Source organism: Bombina bombina, chromosome 2, assembly GCF_027579735.1.
Source record: "Bombina bombina isolate aBomBom1 chromosome 2, aBomBom1.pri, whole genome shotgun sequence".
Taxonomy (NCBI): Eukaryota; Metazoa; Chordata; class Amphibia; order Anura; family Bombinatoridae; genus Bombina; species Bombina bombina.
In genome coordinates this window covers 786975370-786994774 of record NC_069500.1, presented here as the reverse complement: position 1 = coordinate 786994774, position 19405 = coordinate 786975370, and the positions used below count along the sequence as shown (strand labels likewise).

Sequence of the window (19405 nt, the reverse complement as noted above, 5' to 3'; positions counted from 1 at the left end):
TGAGGGTCAAACAAGAACTCAGGACTGGGATGCCCAGCCTGCTTTTTATTAAGGTTACATGCACACAGGGCACTCCCAGGGGGAGAGGGGGGGAAGCACAAAATCCCCCATCACACATTTAGATAGAGAGCACTGTCCTTTGACAGGCCACAATAGGATTACAGTACTTAAGATAACAAGTTTACAAGTTCATCTTATCAATTAGCAGTCTGGCTCCAGAGGTGATTAGACAATAGTTTCTAAAAGCTGAAAAAAAAGAGTTAACTCTTTATGAAATGAAACTTGTTACGGTTTTCTTGGAGCCCTTCTTAGGCGCTGGCTTGCTGGTTCAGGCATTGCTGCTGGGAAATAAGCTCTTCACAACAAAATAACTAATGCTTCTGTAACAGAGTAGAACCCCATCCCTTGTTCTCTTAATGGAACAGGATGAATCACTCCCATTTTTAACAGGTCTTCTACACAATGTAAGAATGCCTGTCTTTTTATGTGGTCTGAAGACAACTGAGACCTGTGGAACCTCCCCCTTGGGGGAAGTCCCTTGAATTCCAGAAGATAACCTTGGGAGACTATTTCTAGCGCCCAAGGATCCAGAACATCTCTTGCCCAAGCCTGAGCGAAGAGAGAGAGTCTGCCCCCCACCAGATCCGGTCCCGGATCGGGGGCCAACATTTCATGCTGTCTTGGTAGCAGTGGCAGGTTTCTTGGCCTGCTTTCCCTTGTTCCAGCCTTGCATTGGTCTCCAAGCTGGCTTGGCTTGAGAAGTATTACCCTCTTGCTTAGAGGACGTAGCACTTTGGGCTGGTCCGTTTCTACGAAAGGGACGAAAATTAGGATTATTTTTTGCCTTGAAAGGCCGATCCTGAGGAAGGGCGTGGCCCTTACCCCCAGTGATATCAGAGATAATCTCTTTCAAGTCAGGGCCAAACAGCGTTTTCCCCTTGAAAGGAATGTTAAGTAGCTTGTTCTTGGAAGACGCATCAGCCGACCAAGATTTCAACCAAAGCGCTCTGCGCGCCACAATAGCAAACCCAGAGTTCTTAGCCGCTAACCTAGCCAATTGCAAAGTGGCGTCTAGGGTGAAAGAATTAGCCAATTTGAGAGCATTGATTCTGTCCATAATCTCCTCATAAGGAGGAGAATCACTATCGACCGCCTTTATCAGCTCATCGAACCAGAAACATGCGGCTGTAGCGACAGGGACAATGCATGAAATTGGTTGTAGAAGGTAACCCTGCTGAACAAACATCTTTTTAAGCAAACCTTCTAATTTTTTATCCATAGGATCTTTGAAAGCACAACTATCCTCTATGGGTATAGTGGTGCGTTTGTTTAAAGTGGAAACCGCTCCCTCGACCTTGGGGACTGTCTGCCATAAGTCCTTTCTGGGGTCGACCATAGGAAACAATTTTTTAAATATGGGGGGAGGGACGAAAGGAATACCGGGCCTTTCCCATTCTTTATTAACAATGTCCGCCACCCGCTTGGGTATAGGAAAAGCTTCTGGGAGCCCCGGCACCTCTAGGAACTTGTCCATTTTACATAGTTTCTCTGGGATGACCAACTTGTCACAATCATCCAGAGTGGATAATACCTCCTTAAGCAGAATGCGGAGATGTTCCAACTTAAATTTAAATGCAATCACATCAGGTTCAGCTTGTTGAGAAATGTTCCCTGAATCAGTAATTTCTCCCTCAGACAAAACCTCCCTGGCCCCATCAGACTGGGTTAGGGGCCCTTCAGAAATATTATTATCAGCGTCGTCATGCTCTTCAGTATCTAAAACAGAGCAGTCGCGCTTACGCTGATAAGTGTTCATTTTGGCTAAAATGTTTTTGACAGAATTATCCATTACAGCCGTTAATTGTTGCATAGTAAGGAGTATTGGCGCGCTAGATGTACTAGGGGCCTCCTGAGTGGGCAAGACTCGTGTAGACGAAGGAGGGAATGATGCAGTACCATGCTTACTCCCCTCACTTGAGGAATCATCTTGGGCATCATTGTCATTGTCACATAAATCACATTTATTTAAATGAATAGGAATTCTGGCTTCCCCACATTCAGAACACAGTCTATCTGGTAGTTCAGACATGTTAAACAGGCATAAACTTGATAACAAAGTACAAAAAACGTTTTAAAATAAAACCGTTACTGTCACTTTAAATTTTAAACTGAACACACTTTATTACTGCAATTGCGAAAAAACATGAAGGAATTGTTCAAAATTCACCAAATTTTCACCACAGTGTCTTAAAGCCTTAAAAGTATTGCACATCAAATTTGGAAGCTTTAACCCTTAAAATAACGGAACCGGAGCCGTTTTGAACTTTTAACCCCTTTACAGTCCCTGGTATCTGCTTTGCTGAGACCCAACCAAGGCCAAAGGGGAATACGATACCAAATGACGCCTTCAGAAAGTCTTTTCTAAGTATCAGAGCACCTCTCACATGCGACTGCATGCCATGCCTCTCAAAAACAAGTGCGCCACACCGGCGCGAAAATGAGGCTCTGCTTATGCTTTGGGAAAGCCCCTAAGAATAAGGTGTCTAAAAACAGTGCCTGCCGATATTATTATATCAAAATACCCAGATAAAATGATTCCTCAAGGCTAAATATGTGTTAATAATGAATCGATTTAGCCCAGAAAAAGTCTACAGTTTTAATAAGCCCTTGTGAAGCCCTTATTTACGATCGTAATAAACATGGCTTACCGGATCCCATAGGGAAAATGACAGCTTCCAGCATTACATCGTCTTGTTAGAATGTGTCATACCTCAAGCAGCAAGAGACTGCACACTGTTCCCCCAACTGAAGTTAATTGCTCTCAACAGTCCTGTGTGGAACAGCCATGGATTTTAGTGACGGTTGCTAAAATCATTTTCCTCATACAAACAGAAATCTTCATCTCTTTTCTGTTTCTGAGTAAATAGTACATACCAGCACTATTTCAAAATAACAAACTCTTGATTGAATAATAAAAACTACAGTTAAACACTAAAAAACTCTAAGCCATCTCCGTGGAGATGTTGCCTGTACAACGGCAAAGAGAATGACTGGGGTAGGCGGAGCCTAGGAGGGATCATGTGACCAGCTTTGCTGGGCTCTTTGCCATTTCCTGTTGGGGAAGAGAATATCCCACAAGTAAGGATGACGCCGTGGACCGGACACACCTATGTTGGAGAAATAGAAAATTCTTGCAGATTGTGTTTATTGGATCTTTCTTGGCTCCCGAAAAGCCTTTACTGTCACCAGAGCGTTTACAATATAAGACATAACACTATTTCTTTATTTGAAAAAGATTGTATTGGATCCAAGCAGATATCAGAAAATGTACTCTTAGGATGAATGAACAGTATCAACCTTGGCAATGACAATCCACCTGACCGCAAGTTATCAACTAAATATTGACAAAAAAAATGACATTTTTTACTTTTCCTTAAACAATATGGTCACTACTGGGCAGCTCAAAAGCCAAAGGCACTTGGTAAATTCTCAAATAAATAATAACACACATGAGCCAATGATCTGTGCATGCTCAGAACAGAAAAACAAGATGGCGCAGCCCATGCCAACAGGCCTTTTAGATGATGTGAATGGCACCAAATAACAAACAATACTAAATAAGTCATCATCATCAATATGTAAATACATGAATAAAACATATATACAATATATTGCCGGTTGTGAAATCAATACAGTTATCAACACTAATGTATACCTAACCCAGTATAAAAAGAAACACTCACTGATAGGGGTCATGTTGCATGTTGGTCATGTTGTCAATGTTTCTTATTAGCTGTATAGGAGATAAGGAGGTTAGGCAAGGTAAAAAGAGCCCAAATCTGCCATTTTTCATTTGAGCGGTTGTTTTGTTTGGTATATCAATATCTGGGTTTTTGTTGATTAAAGGGACAGTCTACTCCAGAATTGTTATGGTTTAAAAAGATAGATAATCCCTTCATTACCCATTCCCCAGTTTTGCATATCCAACACTTATATCAATACACTTTGTATATGTGATTAACTTGTATCTACTGCCCCTTTATTTCAGGTCTTTTGACAGACTTGCATTTGAGCCAATCAGTGCTCACTCATAGGTAACTCCACAGGAGTGAGCACAATGTTATCTATATGGCACACATTTACTATCGCTATCGTCTAGCTGTGAAAAACTTTCAAAATGCACTGAGATTAGAGGCGGCCTTTAAGGGTTTAGTAATTATCATATGAGCCTACCTAGGTTTAGCTTTCAACAAAGAATACAAAAAGCAAATTTGATGATAAAAGTAAATTAGAAATTTGTTTAAAATTGCATGCCCTATAAGAATCATTAAAATTTAATTTTGACCAATATTATTTAGTTAAATAAATATACATTTGTTCATGTTTTTTGTTTTATAAATTTAAACCCATTACTCAAATATTTTGATTAAAAATGATTTATTTCTAGAAGATTGATTACAATACATCACTTATTTAGAAATTAACTACCAATTAAACTGTTGCCATAAATCATTTACACTACAGAAAATAACAGATGGCTAGATTACGAGTTTTTGTCGGTAATGGTGTGTGTGACTAACGCACAGTTTTCCCTCACCGCTCACCTAAAGTAACGCTGGTATTACAGGTTTTTTTAAACCCGGCGTTAGCCGCAAAAAGGTGAGCATAGAGCAGAATTTAGCTCCACATCTCGCCTCAATACCAGCGCTGCTTACGGTAGCGGTCAGCTGGCTAAATGTGCTCGTGCACAATTTCCCCATAGGAATCAATGGGGCAGAGCCGGCTGAAAAAAAAAAAAAAACTAACACCTGCAAAAAAGCAGCGTTCAGCTCCTAACACATCCCCATTGATTCCTATGGGAAAATACTTTTATGTCTACACCTAACACCCTAACATGAACCCCAAGTCTAAACACCCCTAATATTACACTCATTAACCCCTAATCTTCCGCCCCCGACATCGCTGACACCTACATTATATTATTAACCCCTAATCTGCCGCTCCGTAAACCGCCACCACCTACATTATACTTATAAACCCCTAATCTGCTGCCCCCAACATCAACGACACCTACTTTTTATTTATTAACCCCTAATCTGCCACCCCCAATGTCGCCGCAACCTAACTACACTCATTAACCCCTAATCTGTCACCGCCAACGTCACCGCCACTATAATAAAGTTATTAACCCCTAAATCTAAGTCTAACCCTAACCCTAACTTAAATATAATTTAAATACATCTAAATAAAATTACTATTATTAACTAAATAATTCCTATTTAAAACTAAATACTTATCTATAAAATAAACCCTAAACTAGCTACAATATAACTAATAGTTACATTGTAGCCATTTTAGGATTTATTTTTATTTTACAGGCAAGTTTGTATTTATTTTAACTAGGTACAATAGTTATTAAATAGTTATTAACTATTTAATAACTTCATAGTTAAAATAAATACAAATTTACCTGTAAAATAAACCCTAACCTATGTTACAATTACACCTAACACTACACTATGATTAAATTAATTACCTAAACAAACTACAATTAATTACAATTAAATAAACTAAAGTACGAAAAAAACAAACACTAAATTACAGAAAATAATAAAATAATTAAAAAAAATTTAAACTAATTACACCTAATCTAATCCCCCTATTAAAATAAAAAAGCCCCCCAAAATAAAAAAAACCCTACCCTATACTAAATTATAAATAGCCCTTAAAAGGACCTTTTGCGGGGCATTGCCCCAAAGTAATCAGCTCTTTTACCTGTAAAGAAAAAGACAATACCCCCCCAACATTACAACCCACCACCCACACACCCAACCCTACTCTAAAACCCACCCAATCCCCCCTTAATAAAGCCTAACACTAACCCCTTGAAGATTACCCTACCTTGAGACGTCTTCACCCAACCCAATTGGATCAGCCAATAGGATTGAACTTCAATCCTATTGGCTGATTGCATCATCCAATAGGATTTTTTCTACCTTAATTCCGATTGGCTGATAGAATTCTATCAGCCAATCGGAATTGAAGGGACGCTATCTTGGATGACGTCACTTAAAGGTACCGTCATTTAGTGTTAGTTGTCGGATGGAAGAGGATGATCCGCGTCGGATGGCTTGAAGATGGACCCGCTCCGCTCCAGATGGATGAAGATAGAAGATGCCATCTGGATAAAGACTTCTGGCCGTCTGGAGGTCCTCTTCTGCCCAGATCGGATGAAGACTTCTGGCCGTCTGGAGGACCACTTCTGCCCGGTTGGGTGAAGACGTCTCAAGGTAGGGTGATCTTCAAGGGGTTAGTGTTAGGTTTTATTAAGGGGGGATTGGGTTGGTTTTAGAGTAGGGTTGGGTGTGTGGGTGGTGGGTTTTAATGTTGGGGGGGGTATTATCTTTTTTTTTTTACAGGTAAAAGAGCTGATTACTTTGGAGCAATGCCCCGCAAAAGGCCCTTTTAAGGGCTTTTTGTAATTTAGTATAGGGTAGGGTTTTTTATTTTGGGGGGCTTTTTTATTTTATTAGGGGGATTAGATTAGGTGTAATTAGTTTTAAAAAATTGTAATTATTTTATTATTTTCTGTAATTTAGTGTTTGTTTTTTTCGTACTTTAGTTATTTAATTTAATTGTAATTAATTGTAGTAAGTTTAGGTAATTAATTTAATTATAGTGTAAGGTTAGGTGTAATTGTAACTTAGGTTAGGGTTTATTTTACAGGTAAATTTGTACTTATTTTAACTAGGAAGTTATTAAATAGTTAATAACTATTTAATAACTATTGTACCTTGTTAAAATAAATACAAAGTTGCCTGTAAAATAAAAATAAATCCTAAAATGGCTACAATGTAACTATTAGTTATATTGTAGCTAGCTTAGGGTTTATTTTATAGGTAAGTATTTAGTTTTAAATAGGAATTATTTAGTTAATTGTAGTAATTTTTTTTGATTATTTTAAAATATATTTAAGTTGGGGGGGTTAGGGTTAGACTTAGGTTTAATATATTTATTACAGTGGCGGCGATGTCCTGTCGGCAGATTAGGGGTTAAATATTTTATTTAACTGTTTGCTATGTGCGGAGGGGCCTCGGTTTAGGGGTTAATAGGTAGTTTATGGGTGTTAGTGTACTTTTTATCACTGTAGTTAAGAGTTTTATGTTACGGCGTTAGCCCATAAAACTCTTAACTACTGACTTTTAAATGCGGTAGGAGTCTTGACAGGAGAGGGTCTACCGCTCACTTTTTCCAAGACTCGTAATACCGGCGTTAGGCAAATCCCATGGAAAAGATAGGATACGCAATTGACGTAAGGGGATTTGCGGTATGCTCGATTTGTGGGAAAAAAGTGAGCGGTGCACCTGTACCTGCAAGACTCGTAATACCAGCGGGCGTTAAAAAGCAGCGTTGGGACCTCTCAACGCTGCTTTTTAAGGCTAACGCAAGACTCGTAATCTAGCCGAGAGTAAGTAAACCTTCTCATGATCTCAATTGGATAAAAAAAACATCTGACAATACCAAATAGGTATAGCTGCAACATTAGTAAAGTAACTGGTTTAAAGGGACAGTCTACTCCAGAATTTTTATTGTTTAAAAATTACCCATTTTTCAGTTTTACATAACCAACATTGTAATATTACTATACTTTTTACCTTTGTGAGTACCTTGTTTCTAAGTCTCTGCAGACTGCCCCTTTATTTTAGTTCTTTTGACAGACTTGCATTTTAGCCAATCAGTGCTGACTCCTAGGTAGCTCCGTCCACGTGCGTGAGCACAATGTTATCTATATGGCACACATGAACTAACGCCCTCTAGCTGTGAAAACTGTCAAAATGCCCTGAGATAAGAGGCGGTCTTCAAGGGCTTTGAAATTAGCATATGAGCCTACCCAGGTTTAGATTTCAACAAAGAATAGCAAAAGAATAAAGAAAATGTGATGATAATAGTAAATCAGAAAGTTTTTTTTAAATTGTATGCCCTATCTGAATCATGAAAGTTTAATTTTGACCAGACTGTCCCTTTAATTAAATACAATCCTGGCAGTTAACATTAAAGGGACATCAAACCCAAAATGTTTCTTTCATGACTCAAATAGAGCATGCAATTTTAAATAACTTTCTAATTTTTCTTCTATTATCAATTTTTTTTTTCTCTTGGTATCTTTTGTTGAAATGCAGGGAGGTAAGCTTAGGAGTGTGCATGTGTCTGGAGCACTTTTTGGCAGTAGCTTTGCAAGAATGTTATCCATTTGCAAGAGCACTAGATGTCAGCAATATTTCCGGCCATGTAGTATTCCAGACACCTACCTAGGTATCTCTTCAACACAGAATATCATGGGAACAAAGCACATTTGATAATAGAAGTAATTGGAAACTTTAAAAAAAAAAAATAGTATGCTCTGTCTGAATCACAAAAGAACATTTTTGGGTTTGTATATCCCTTTAAGAAAATGAACTATAAAATACAAGGGTGGAAAATATCACTATTGTTTACCAGTCAGGGGAAAAGATAGGAAAATGCCAAATATTTTACTCGTCTGGACAAGTGGAAACTTCAAGCCCTGATAATATATAACGCCTATAGGCAGATAACAATATTTCAAAGTTGAAGTGAGTAAAATGATATAAATGTCTAGAAGAAACTAGTTAGTACATCAATATGGGATACAGCAGTGGATTTAAAGGGACATGAAACCCAATTTTTTTCTTTCATGATTTAGATAGAACAAGTGGTTTAAAAAAGCTTTCTAATTTACTTTGATTATTTAATTTGTTTTTTTTCTCTTGGTATCGTCTGTTGAAGAGGATAACTAGGTAGGCTCAGGAGCTGATGATTGTTGGCTGCACATATATATCTCATGTTATTGGCTTACCCGAAGCATTAACTATCTCCCAGTAATGCATTGTTGCTCCTTCAACAAAGGATACCAAGAGAATGAAACAAATTAGAAAAAAAGCAAATTGAAAACTTGATTAAAATTGTATAATCTATCTGAATCATGAAAGAAAAATGTTGGGTTTCATGTTCATTTAAACTGGACACAAGTTCAACAGAATGGTTACTGCTCGCCACGTTATTGTTTTAAGACTGGAACTTTATTCAGAGTCTTTTTAATTTAAACTTTTTTCAGATTTTCATTGATAAAGCACAACATTCTCATATCGGACGCCACCATCTTGGCGATCTCGTATACTTCTACCCTTGAATAGAAGGGACATTAAAATGCTTTAAAAACATTGCATGATTTTAGCAGCTCGTGTTCCCTTTTTACTTTTTGAATACACAAAAAGCTGTCATTGGTGCATCAATCAAGTGGTTAAATCACTGCAGCATTTGTGATACAGGCAATCAAGGAATTATATCACTGATACATGTGTTCTGGGCAACTAAGGAGTTTAATCACTGTTTTCTGCATATTATTTTTTTTATGTATTTAATCACATTGATTTCTGACTCCTACTGTTTTAGGCTGGCTCCTAGATATTCAACAAGTATGCCATATAAACCTAAATGAGCTGATGTTTAATAACACACAGACATTGTTATATCATATGTCTAAATTACAAAACAAACAAAATCATTTTCCCATTCCAAACAAAACAACATTGCTTTTCATTTTCAACAGAGCATGTAATGATCCACTACTATAAACTTTTGTATCCTGGAATATAGAGACAGACCAAACAGCTTTTTGGGGGGGGAAAAGGTAAATGGTTCAGCCATTTGGGCCTTTGGACAAACCAAACAAGTCCATTAGAAACTGGCTAATATATTTTTCGATTAGCTGATAAAGATTGTTGAAAGCAAGGCAAATAGATAATAATCTGTAATAATCACAATATTTTTATAAGTTATAGACAGATCATTGAACATATTTATGTGAAGGCAGCTTAAGCAACTGACAACATACATGAACAAGTACCATAGAACAATAAATCAGAGTACTATCTGGAGCAACAGACCAGGGTCCAAGCATCTTCAGTTGCTAATAGCAGCAGTATTTAATACAAATGTGAATTGACTTTTAACTGATTATACTTGTGTTTCAGGTTCACTGTCTATAGCCAACCTATTGAGGTTTATTTCAAATCAATTGAATATTGCTCATCTGCTTTGGGCAATCAACTATTTCTGCAGTGGACTCTAAGGTCTTCTGCAGTGGATTCTACAAGGTGGCTGGTGCAACCTTTAATCTTCAGAAAAAGTTGTTCTTTAGCTTTTACAGTATTCATTTAAAAAAAAAAAATCATATAACGTTTTCTATAAAAACTAAAACAAATGGGAAATCAATGTTGTATAAACTATTAATCACTGTGGTCAGTTAAGTAAGATACTAAGGGCTTGATCTTCAAAACCTCGCCACTCAGGTGAGATGATCTAACAAGTCTCGTTGGTACGGAGAAGCCCTTAAAAAGTTTAGAAACACAAATTTTACCTTAAAGGACCAGTCAACACATTAGATTTGCATAATCAACAAATGCAAGATAATCCAATAGCACTTAGTCTGAACTTCAAATGAGTAGTAGATTTTTTTATAACAAATTTTAAAGTTATGTATATTTCCACTCCCCTTGTACCATGTGATAGCAAATCAGCCAATCACAAATGCATATACATATAGTCTGTGAATTCTTGCACATGCTCAAAAATTGAAAATATAAAAGACTGTGCACATTTTTTTTAATGGAAGTAAATTGGAAAGTTGTTTAAAATTACATGCTGTATCTGAATCATGAAAATTTAATTTAACCTGAGTGTCCCTTTAACACGTTTATGTTACTATGTAGTCTTCTTTATGTGAAATAGAGACTCCTACATTACAATACAAGGTAAAAAAAATCCCAATACCTTGAAAGACTTATGTTCTGAACCAAAGAATAAATAAATAAATTAATAAATACATACATAAATACAACTTAAGAGCAAATTCATTTTATTTAACAAAAAATGTTACCATATCTACATGATGCAGAAACTTTAATCAACATACACTAAGAAAGGATATCATTTACATTTCATCCTATTCGTAATAAATAATCAAACAATAATTAAACAAATGATCAATTAACCTTAAGTAGTCCCATTATTTATTTTTACAATTACAGGGTTTTAGGAGGAATCCAGTTTGCGGATTTCTTTTTTTTTCCTTAGTGTCTTTGTGAAATTTACACTTTTTATTTTGAATTACCGCTTGCTGGCACTCCTTAGTCTTACTCTGGCAGCGAGGATGTGTTGGAACGCTTTTGTCGTTTAGATAGATTGGCCCAGTTTACCACCACTGAGTGCTGTCCTTGATATCTGACCCCAATGTCACATAACAAGATTTCCCTTGCTAGGAACACTCTACAAATATAAATTAACCCTTGCCTCGGGATATTTGTTTATAAGTTTAACCGGTGGATATAGGCACCAATATTGCTCATTCTTGTAACGCAGCGAGCAAGTCTTTTGTGTGATTTGTACTGTTTACTTCTTCTGTTGACATTGGATGATTACACATAGCTGAAAGACTACTTATAAAAGGAAGACATCCAGTCCAAATCTCTTCTCACATTAACCCCCCCACACACACACACACACCTCTTTACAGCCATGAAAGCCATCTTGTATAAGTGCCAATTATGTTTGGCAACTGTCCTGTATTTCAAGGGACACAACTCTGTTTTGGAGGAAAAAAATGTTTCTATTATAATTGGACATCCTGTACCAGGCTCAAGTACTCTAGAGTCCTGGGTAACTAGTTTTCTATCTCCTCTTATTGCAATATGATTGTAAAGTAGAGACATAACCCCCCTTTTCTTTAGGCACTAAAGTCAATATCCTCATAGTGCAACTAAGTTTGAATGAACATTCTGTATAAGGAACATTGTTGTCAACGTCTTTCTTTGAATCTGTGTAAAAGAGGGCATTTGTCTTTTGGGAAACTCATGCTCCTATTCTGAAAAAAGCAATAAATGCTGGTCTTTCAGATGAACAGTAGAATTTTTTGAATACAATATCTGTTTAAATGGTGTTTTATAAACTTGTATAACTCTTATGGCTCAATAAATTTGACTGAAATTCATCCTGGACTGGCAGCAGTTACTACACACTTTCAAACAAGTCCGTATAGGATAGTTTGCATTATTAAAATGTGAAAAGTATATATTTTTCCTGTATGGTAATATGAGGATATCCTTTTTTGCCATTAATAAAGTCCAAGCTATTAAAGCAATCTTGGCAGGGAGAAATATTTTTTTTTTCTAGATTTTTTTTCCTAGAAGGTTTTCCCAATTGTAGAGTTCTCTTTAAATTATAATAAATCAGGACAAACACATTTTGTATGCAGAATATTGACAGTCAAAATGTCTTTACTTTTTTTCCCTCCAGTAAAATATTCAGAGGCAACATTATATTTATCTATTATTAAAATGGGAATTTTATTAATTTGACTAATTTTACTATTCGAGATAGGCAGTTCTTCTTTACTATGTTTAGCAAAATTAAACTTTCATGATTAAGATAGAGCATGCAATTTTAAGCAACTTTCTAATATACTCCTATTATCAAATTTTCTTCATTCTATTGGTATCTTTATTTGAAAAGCTTAACAGCCGGTCCATTTTTGGTTCAGAACCCTGGGTATCGCTTGCTATATGCACTCACATATTCAACCTATCCCTTACTACCGGTTCATTCCCATCTTCCTTCAAACATGCAAAGGTCACCCCCATCCTCAAAAAACCCTCCCTCTACCCCAATTTTCCAGCAAAGTGCTGTCCCATATCACTGCTTCCACTAGCTTCAAGTCCTGAAAAAACTAGTTTTCGATCGCCTAAACCCACTTCTTGTCCTCCTACTCAATCTGGATTCTGTCGCCAACACTCAACTAAGACTGCCCTCACCAAGGTTACTAACGATCTTCTTTCTGCTAAAAACTACGACCATTAAACTATACTTATCTTACTTGACCTGTCTGCTGCCTTTGACACCATTGACCTTTCCCTTCTCCTACTGACTCTCAGCTCCCTTGGGCTCTCTGACACTGCCCTCTCCTGGATCCACTCTTATCTCTTTAATAGGTCCTTTAATGTCTCCTTTGCTGGCGACTCCTCCTCTCCATTGCCTCTGTCTGTTGGAGTACCTCAAGGCTCTGTTCTGGATCCTCTACTCTTCTCTATTTATACTTCCTCACTGGGTAAACTTATCAGTAGCTATGGCTTCAACTATCACCTCTATGCTGATGATACTCAGATCTACCTATCCACCCTTGCACTCTCTCCTTCTGTCCTTTCTCACATGAGTGTCTGCTTATCTGGCATTTCCTCTTGGATGGCCTCTCACCACCTAAAAATCAACTTGTCCAAAACTGAGCTCCTTCTAATCCCCCCCTCTAATTCTACCCCGGTTTCTAACTTTTCAATCACTGTTGGTGACAACACTATCTCCCCATCACCACAAGCTGCTGCCTAGGAGTTACACTTGACTCCAATCTGTCCTTCATACCCCACATCCAATTGCTCTCTTCATCCTGTCACAACCACCTATGCAATATCTCCAAAATCCGTCAGTTTCTGAGTGCTGAAACTACTAAACAGCTAATCCACTCCCTGGTAATTTCCCAACTTGACTACTGTAATAACCTACTAACTGGCCTTCCTCTCTCCCACCTCTCCCCTCTTCAATCTATCCTAAATGCCTCTGCTAGGCTAATCCCCCTTTCTTGACACTCTGTATCTGCTGCACCTCTCTGCGAGTCCCTTCACTGGCTCCCCATTCACAGCCAAATTAAATTCAAAATTCTCACCCTGACCTACAAAGCCCTTACCAATGCAGACCCCCCCCCCCACCTGTCCTCACTCATCAACAAATATACTCCAGCCTGCCCCCTAAGATCCAATAATGACCTGCTCCTTGCATCTTCTACTATCACCTCCTCCCATGCTAGACTACAGGACTTCTCTCGTGCTGCACCAACCATCTGGAACGCACTTACTCGAGCTGCCCCTTTCCCCTAAACTTTCCTCCTTTAAACGCTCCCTAAAGACATTTTTGTTCAGGGAAGCCTAGCTCCAAATCAGTAACAAATTAATTCCACTTGCCTAATTGCTGCCCCCATCTCACACCACACTAACATCATTCCCACCTTTGCAGTCCCCACCTCCTGTTTCTCACCCTCCTACCCATCTAGATTGTAAGTTCCCACGGGAACAGGGCTTTCGATTCTCCCTGTATTTATTTGTTAAACTTTGTCTAGTGTCTTTTATATTGTATTGTACTGTACTTTTATCTTTGTACCCATGGACAGCGCTGCGGAATCTGTTGGTACTTTATAAATAAGGAATCATAATAATAATAATAACCACCAATCAGCAAGCGCTACTTAGGGTGCTGAACAAAAAATGGGTTTAAACTCTTAGCTCCCTCCCAAAATAAACTTCTTAAATCTTCTGTTAAACTAAGAGCTCCTATGTACGCTGGTGCAATCATATTTCTAGTTGAGCTTCCCTGTAATGTATTTGGAAGGAGAGCAACACTTAAAGGACCAGTCAACACTGTAGATTTGCATAATTAACAAATGCAAGATAACAAGACAATGCAATAGCACTTAGTCTGAACTTCAAATGAGTAGTAATTTTTTTTCTGACCATTTTAAAAGTTATGTATTTTTCCACTCCCCCTGTACCATGTGACAGCCATCAGCCATTCACAAATGCATACACACTTATTCTTGCACATGCTCAGTAGGAGCTGGTGACTCAAAAAGTTTAAATATAAAAAAACTGTGCACATTTTGTTAATGCAAGTAAATTGTAAAGTTGTTTAAAATTGCATGCTGTGTCTGAATAATGAAAGTTTAATTTTGATTGAGTGTCCCTTTAAGTTTCAAAGAGCATAATGCTCTTTCAAATGCAGGAGAGAAATCTATCTTTGCAGTGTACAATTTGAATTTTCAAAAATAAAATTCAAATTGGTGTGTATATTGCAAATTATTTTAGATATAAAGATTTCTGTTTTGGCACTAATTACTATAAAAAATAAGGTCACTAATGCTAAATCACATGCAAAAAGAAACTCTTGAAAAGATTAGGATTCCTTCATAAATGTATCTTATCCATTCAATCTGCAACACAGAAAACATAAGGAAAAGCTAAAGCTTTCTGACCCAAGCACACACAGGGCAAGAGGAGACTAAGCGAGCACACCTGCTCATTGTCCTGTTTCACTATTGCACACTATGTTGTGTTGCATTAATTCCTATTCTTACATCAGAGGGAAGCACAACATGTTCACAGATTGGTGATTAAATGTATATAACCTTTGCAGCATTAAAAAGGGACAGTAAAGTCAAAATTAAGCTTTACAACTTTCCAATCTACTTCTATTATCAAATGTTTTTTATTCTCTTGGTATCCTTTGTTGAAAAGTAAATCTACATAGTTTCATAGGAACTCAGGAGTGTGCACGTATCTTTAGTAATCTATGGCAGCAGTGTTTGCTACAATGTATAATGCTGCTACAAACAATGTTTCAAAATGTGCACGCTCTTGAGGACAACAATAGAATTAAGCAAATTTGAAGACAGAATTAGAAAGTTGTTTAAAACTGCATGTTCTATCTAAACCATGGAAGTTTAATTTTGACTTTGCTGTTCCTTTAAATGATATGCAAGCAAAAGTAACTAAAACATACTGAATTTGCTCCCGAGAATTTCACAAAAAAACTTGCCCAAAGTACCTTTTTAGCATTTTTAGCATCTGTCTAAACAGAAAAAGAGCCTTTGTTTTTTCTTTCATTTACCAATCAAAACTATATATATATATATATATACGGTATATTGTATTGATCTCAATCTGTCTACATATGATAAGGGAGCACAATCAGTGCTCCCTTACCATATAAAGGGCAATGCCATTTGCCCCCAACTGCAGTCCCCGCTTTAAAAGCGGACAGTGAGGATCGCAACATGCACTAGTCTGCTGGACGTAAGTACAACGTCAACAAAGTACGCTGGGCAAAGTACTGTGTGATGGTGCAAGGGGTTAAAGCTATTTCTCATTTTAAAGGGCTATGAAACAGTGCTCCTTTAGTAGAAAAAATATGTTAAATCATAGTAATGACACAAAGAAACAGGATTATGTAAAAAAACGTATTTGTTTTATTGCTAAATTAGCACTTAAAAATTCTCAGTGTAACCACTGCCCCAGCTAGATAAGCAAGCATACACTACAGAACTTAATTATTATCACATGATGTTTGCCGCAAAAGTCCTCTGCTGAGCCTGGGCAATAAGATGACTGAAGCAAGATTAGATATCTCCTAGCAACACATCAAAGGAAAAGCTACTCCTTTGACTTCCTGTAGAGACCCCAGCCCCCTTGTGGGGTGTGACAGGAAGTAATGGACCCTTCACAGATTAAGTTAATTTAAAAAATAAATAGAATCCTTTAAAAATAAAGTAATAACACATATTCAAATGATACGATTAAGTATAACCCACTAATTATATTACAACAATTAAACAGACTGTTTTATATCCCTTTAATGTTTATACATGACTTAAAGGTACAATAAAGTCAAAATTAAACTTTGATGATTCAGGCAGAGCATGTCATTTTAAACAACTTTCCACTGGACATATATTATCAAATGTGCTTTGTTCTCTTAGTATCCTTTGTTGAAGAGCATACTTTGGTAGGCTCAAGAGCAGTAATGCAACACTGGGAGCTAGCTGGTGATTGGTGGCTGCACATATATGCCACTTGTCACTGGCTCACCAAACATGTTCAGCTAGCTCCTAGTAATGCATTGCTGCTCTTGACTTACTCGTCAATAAAGGATATCAAGTAAATTTGATCATTATTAAGTGAATTGGAAAGTTGTTTAAAACTACATTTTCTATCGGAATCACAAGTTTATTTTTTACTTTACTGTCCCTTTAAATTGCAGCTCTAAATATACACACAATTAAGTAATATTCTTGTTACAACTTTTTTATTTAAAAAAAAATAGTGTAAGTGGAAGCATTCCCTGCAACGTTTAAAGTCTCATTCAGTCCCAACTTAAACATTTCCAGACTGAAAAAGTGATACAACCGATCTATAATTTTTAAACAAAACACAAGAAATCTGAAGTAAAAAAACTGCGTTCTTATTGCCAAAAGTTTTCACTTTATTGCAGCTACAAAAAAGCGAGGAAGGATACATGAGATTTCGAAATTGCCTGTATCTCCACAACTGTGAAAAAAAAAACTATTCTATTTCTGGCACCTGTGCCATGTTTGAGAATGTGTTTATATTCGAATGTTAGAACTAATGTTATTGTAGAAATTCGATTTTCATAATCAAATGTTGATAAGAATGAATATTCTTAAAAATTCTATAATCGATTGCTATTTACAGTTTTCGAATGTCACTTTCTAATTCGAATATTTATAATTAGATTGAATGTCCACATTCGAAATTTCGAATGTAACATTTGATTTAACAAATACTATTCAGAAGTTCAATAGTTCATGTGGTAGGGAATTTAGTAAATTGATACATAATAGATACAAATATATCAATTTGAATGTTTCTATTTCGAATATTGCATATTTCGAATAATACTTAAAAAGAAAGCATTAGAAATACTATTACAAATACTGTATATAAATTCAAATTTTCGAATTAGAATATTGCATAATTAGAATATTACATTTAAAGAGAGTCTTAGAAATACTATTACAAATATATATACAGTATCTCACAAAAGTGAGTACACCCCTCACATTTTTGTAAATATTTTATTGTTTTCATGTGACAACACTGAAGAAATTACACTTTGCTTCAACGTAAAGTAGTGAGTGTACAGCCTGTATAACAGTGTAAATTTGCTGTCTCCTCAAAATAACTCAACACACAGCCATTAATGTTTAGTACACCCCTAAGTGAAAATGTCCAAATTGGGCCCAAAGTGTCAATCTTCTGTGTGGTCACCATTATTTTCCAGCACTGCCTTAACTCTCTTGGGCATGGAGTTCACCAGAGCATCATAGGTTGCCACTGGAGTCCTCTTCCACTCCTCCATGACGACATCACGGAGCTGGTGAATGCTAGAGACCTTGCGCTCCCCCAACTTCCGTTTGAGGATTCCCCACAGATGCTCAATAGGGTTTAGGTCTGGAGACATGCTTGGCCAGTCCATCACCTTTACCCTCAGCTTCTTTAGCAAGGCAGTGGTCGTCTTGGAGGTGTGTTGAGGGTTGTTATCATGTTGGAATACTGCCTGCGGCCCAGTCTCCAAAGGCAGGGGATCATGCTCTGCTTCAGAATGTCACAGTACATGTTGGCATTCATGGTTCCCTCAATAAACTGTAGCTCCCCAGTGCCGGCAGCACTCATGCAGGCCCAGACTATGACACTCCCACCACCATGCTTGACTGTAGGCAAGACACACTTGTCTTTGTACTCCTCACCTGGTTGCTGCCACACACACTTTACAACATCTGAACCAAATAAGTTTATCTTTGTCTCATCCGATCACAGGACATGGTTCCAGTAATCCATTTCCTTAGTCTGCTTGTCTTCAGCAAACTGTTTGCTGGCTTTCTTGTGCTTCATCTTTAGAAGAGGCTTCCTTCTGGGACCACAGCCATGCAGACCAATTTGATGCAGTGTGCGGCGTATGGTCTGAGCACTGACAGGTTGACCCCCCACACCTTCAACCTCTGCAGCAATGCTGGCAGCACTCATACGTCTATTTCCCAAAGACAACCTCTGGATATGACGCTGAGCACGTGCACTCAACTTCTTTGGTCGACCATGGCGAGGCCTGTTCTGAGTGGAACCTGTCCTGTGAAACCGCTGCATAGTCTTGCTTACCGTGCTGCAGCTCAGTTTCAGAGTCTTGGCAATCTTCTTATAGCCTAGGCCATCTTTATGTAGAGCAAAATTTTTTCAGATCCTCAAAGAGTTCTTTGCCATGAGGTGCCATGTTGAACTTCCAGTGACCAGTATGAGAGAGTGTGAGAGCGATAACACCAAATTTAACACACCTGCTCCCCATTCACACCTGAGACCTAATGAGTCACATACCACCGGGGAGGGAAAATGGCTAATTGGGCCCAATTTGGACATTTTCACTTAGGGGTGCACTCACTTTTGTTGCCAATGGTTTAGACATTAATGGCTGTGTGTTGAGTTATTTTGAGGGGACAGCACATTTACACTGTTATACAGGCTGTACACTCACTAATTTACATTGTAGCAAAGTGTCATTTCTTCAGTGGTGTCACATGAAAAGATATAATGTTAGGGGTGTACTCACTTTTGTGAGATACTGTAAATTTGATTTTTAGAATTTGAATATTTCATAATTCAAATAGAATTATTAGAACATTTTAATATTACATTTAGAGAAAGCATTAGAAATACTATTACAT

At 37.4% G+C, this 19405-nt stretch overlaps 1 protein-coding gene across 1 annotated transcript in view; it reads right to left on the bottom strand.

Annotated features, from left to right (window-relative positions):
• The window catches only part of SSBP4 (single stranded DNA binding protein 4), a 598177-nt gene that overhangs the window by 535734 nt on the left and 43038 nt on the right, over positions 1-19405 (bottom strand). Inside the window, exon 2 of the mRNA XM_053702958.1 lies at positions 3744-3793. Within this exon, the coding sequence (XP_053558933.1) occupies positions 3744-3793 (50 nt within the window). The remainder of the gene's footprint in view (positions 1-3743; positions 3794-19405) is intronic.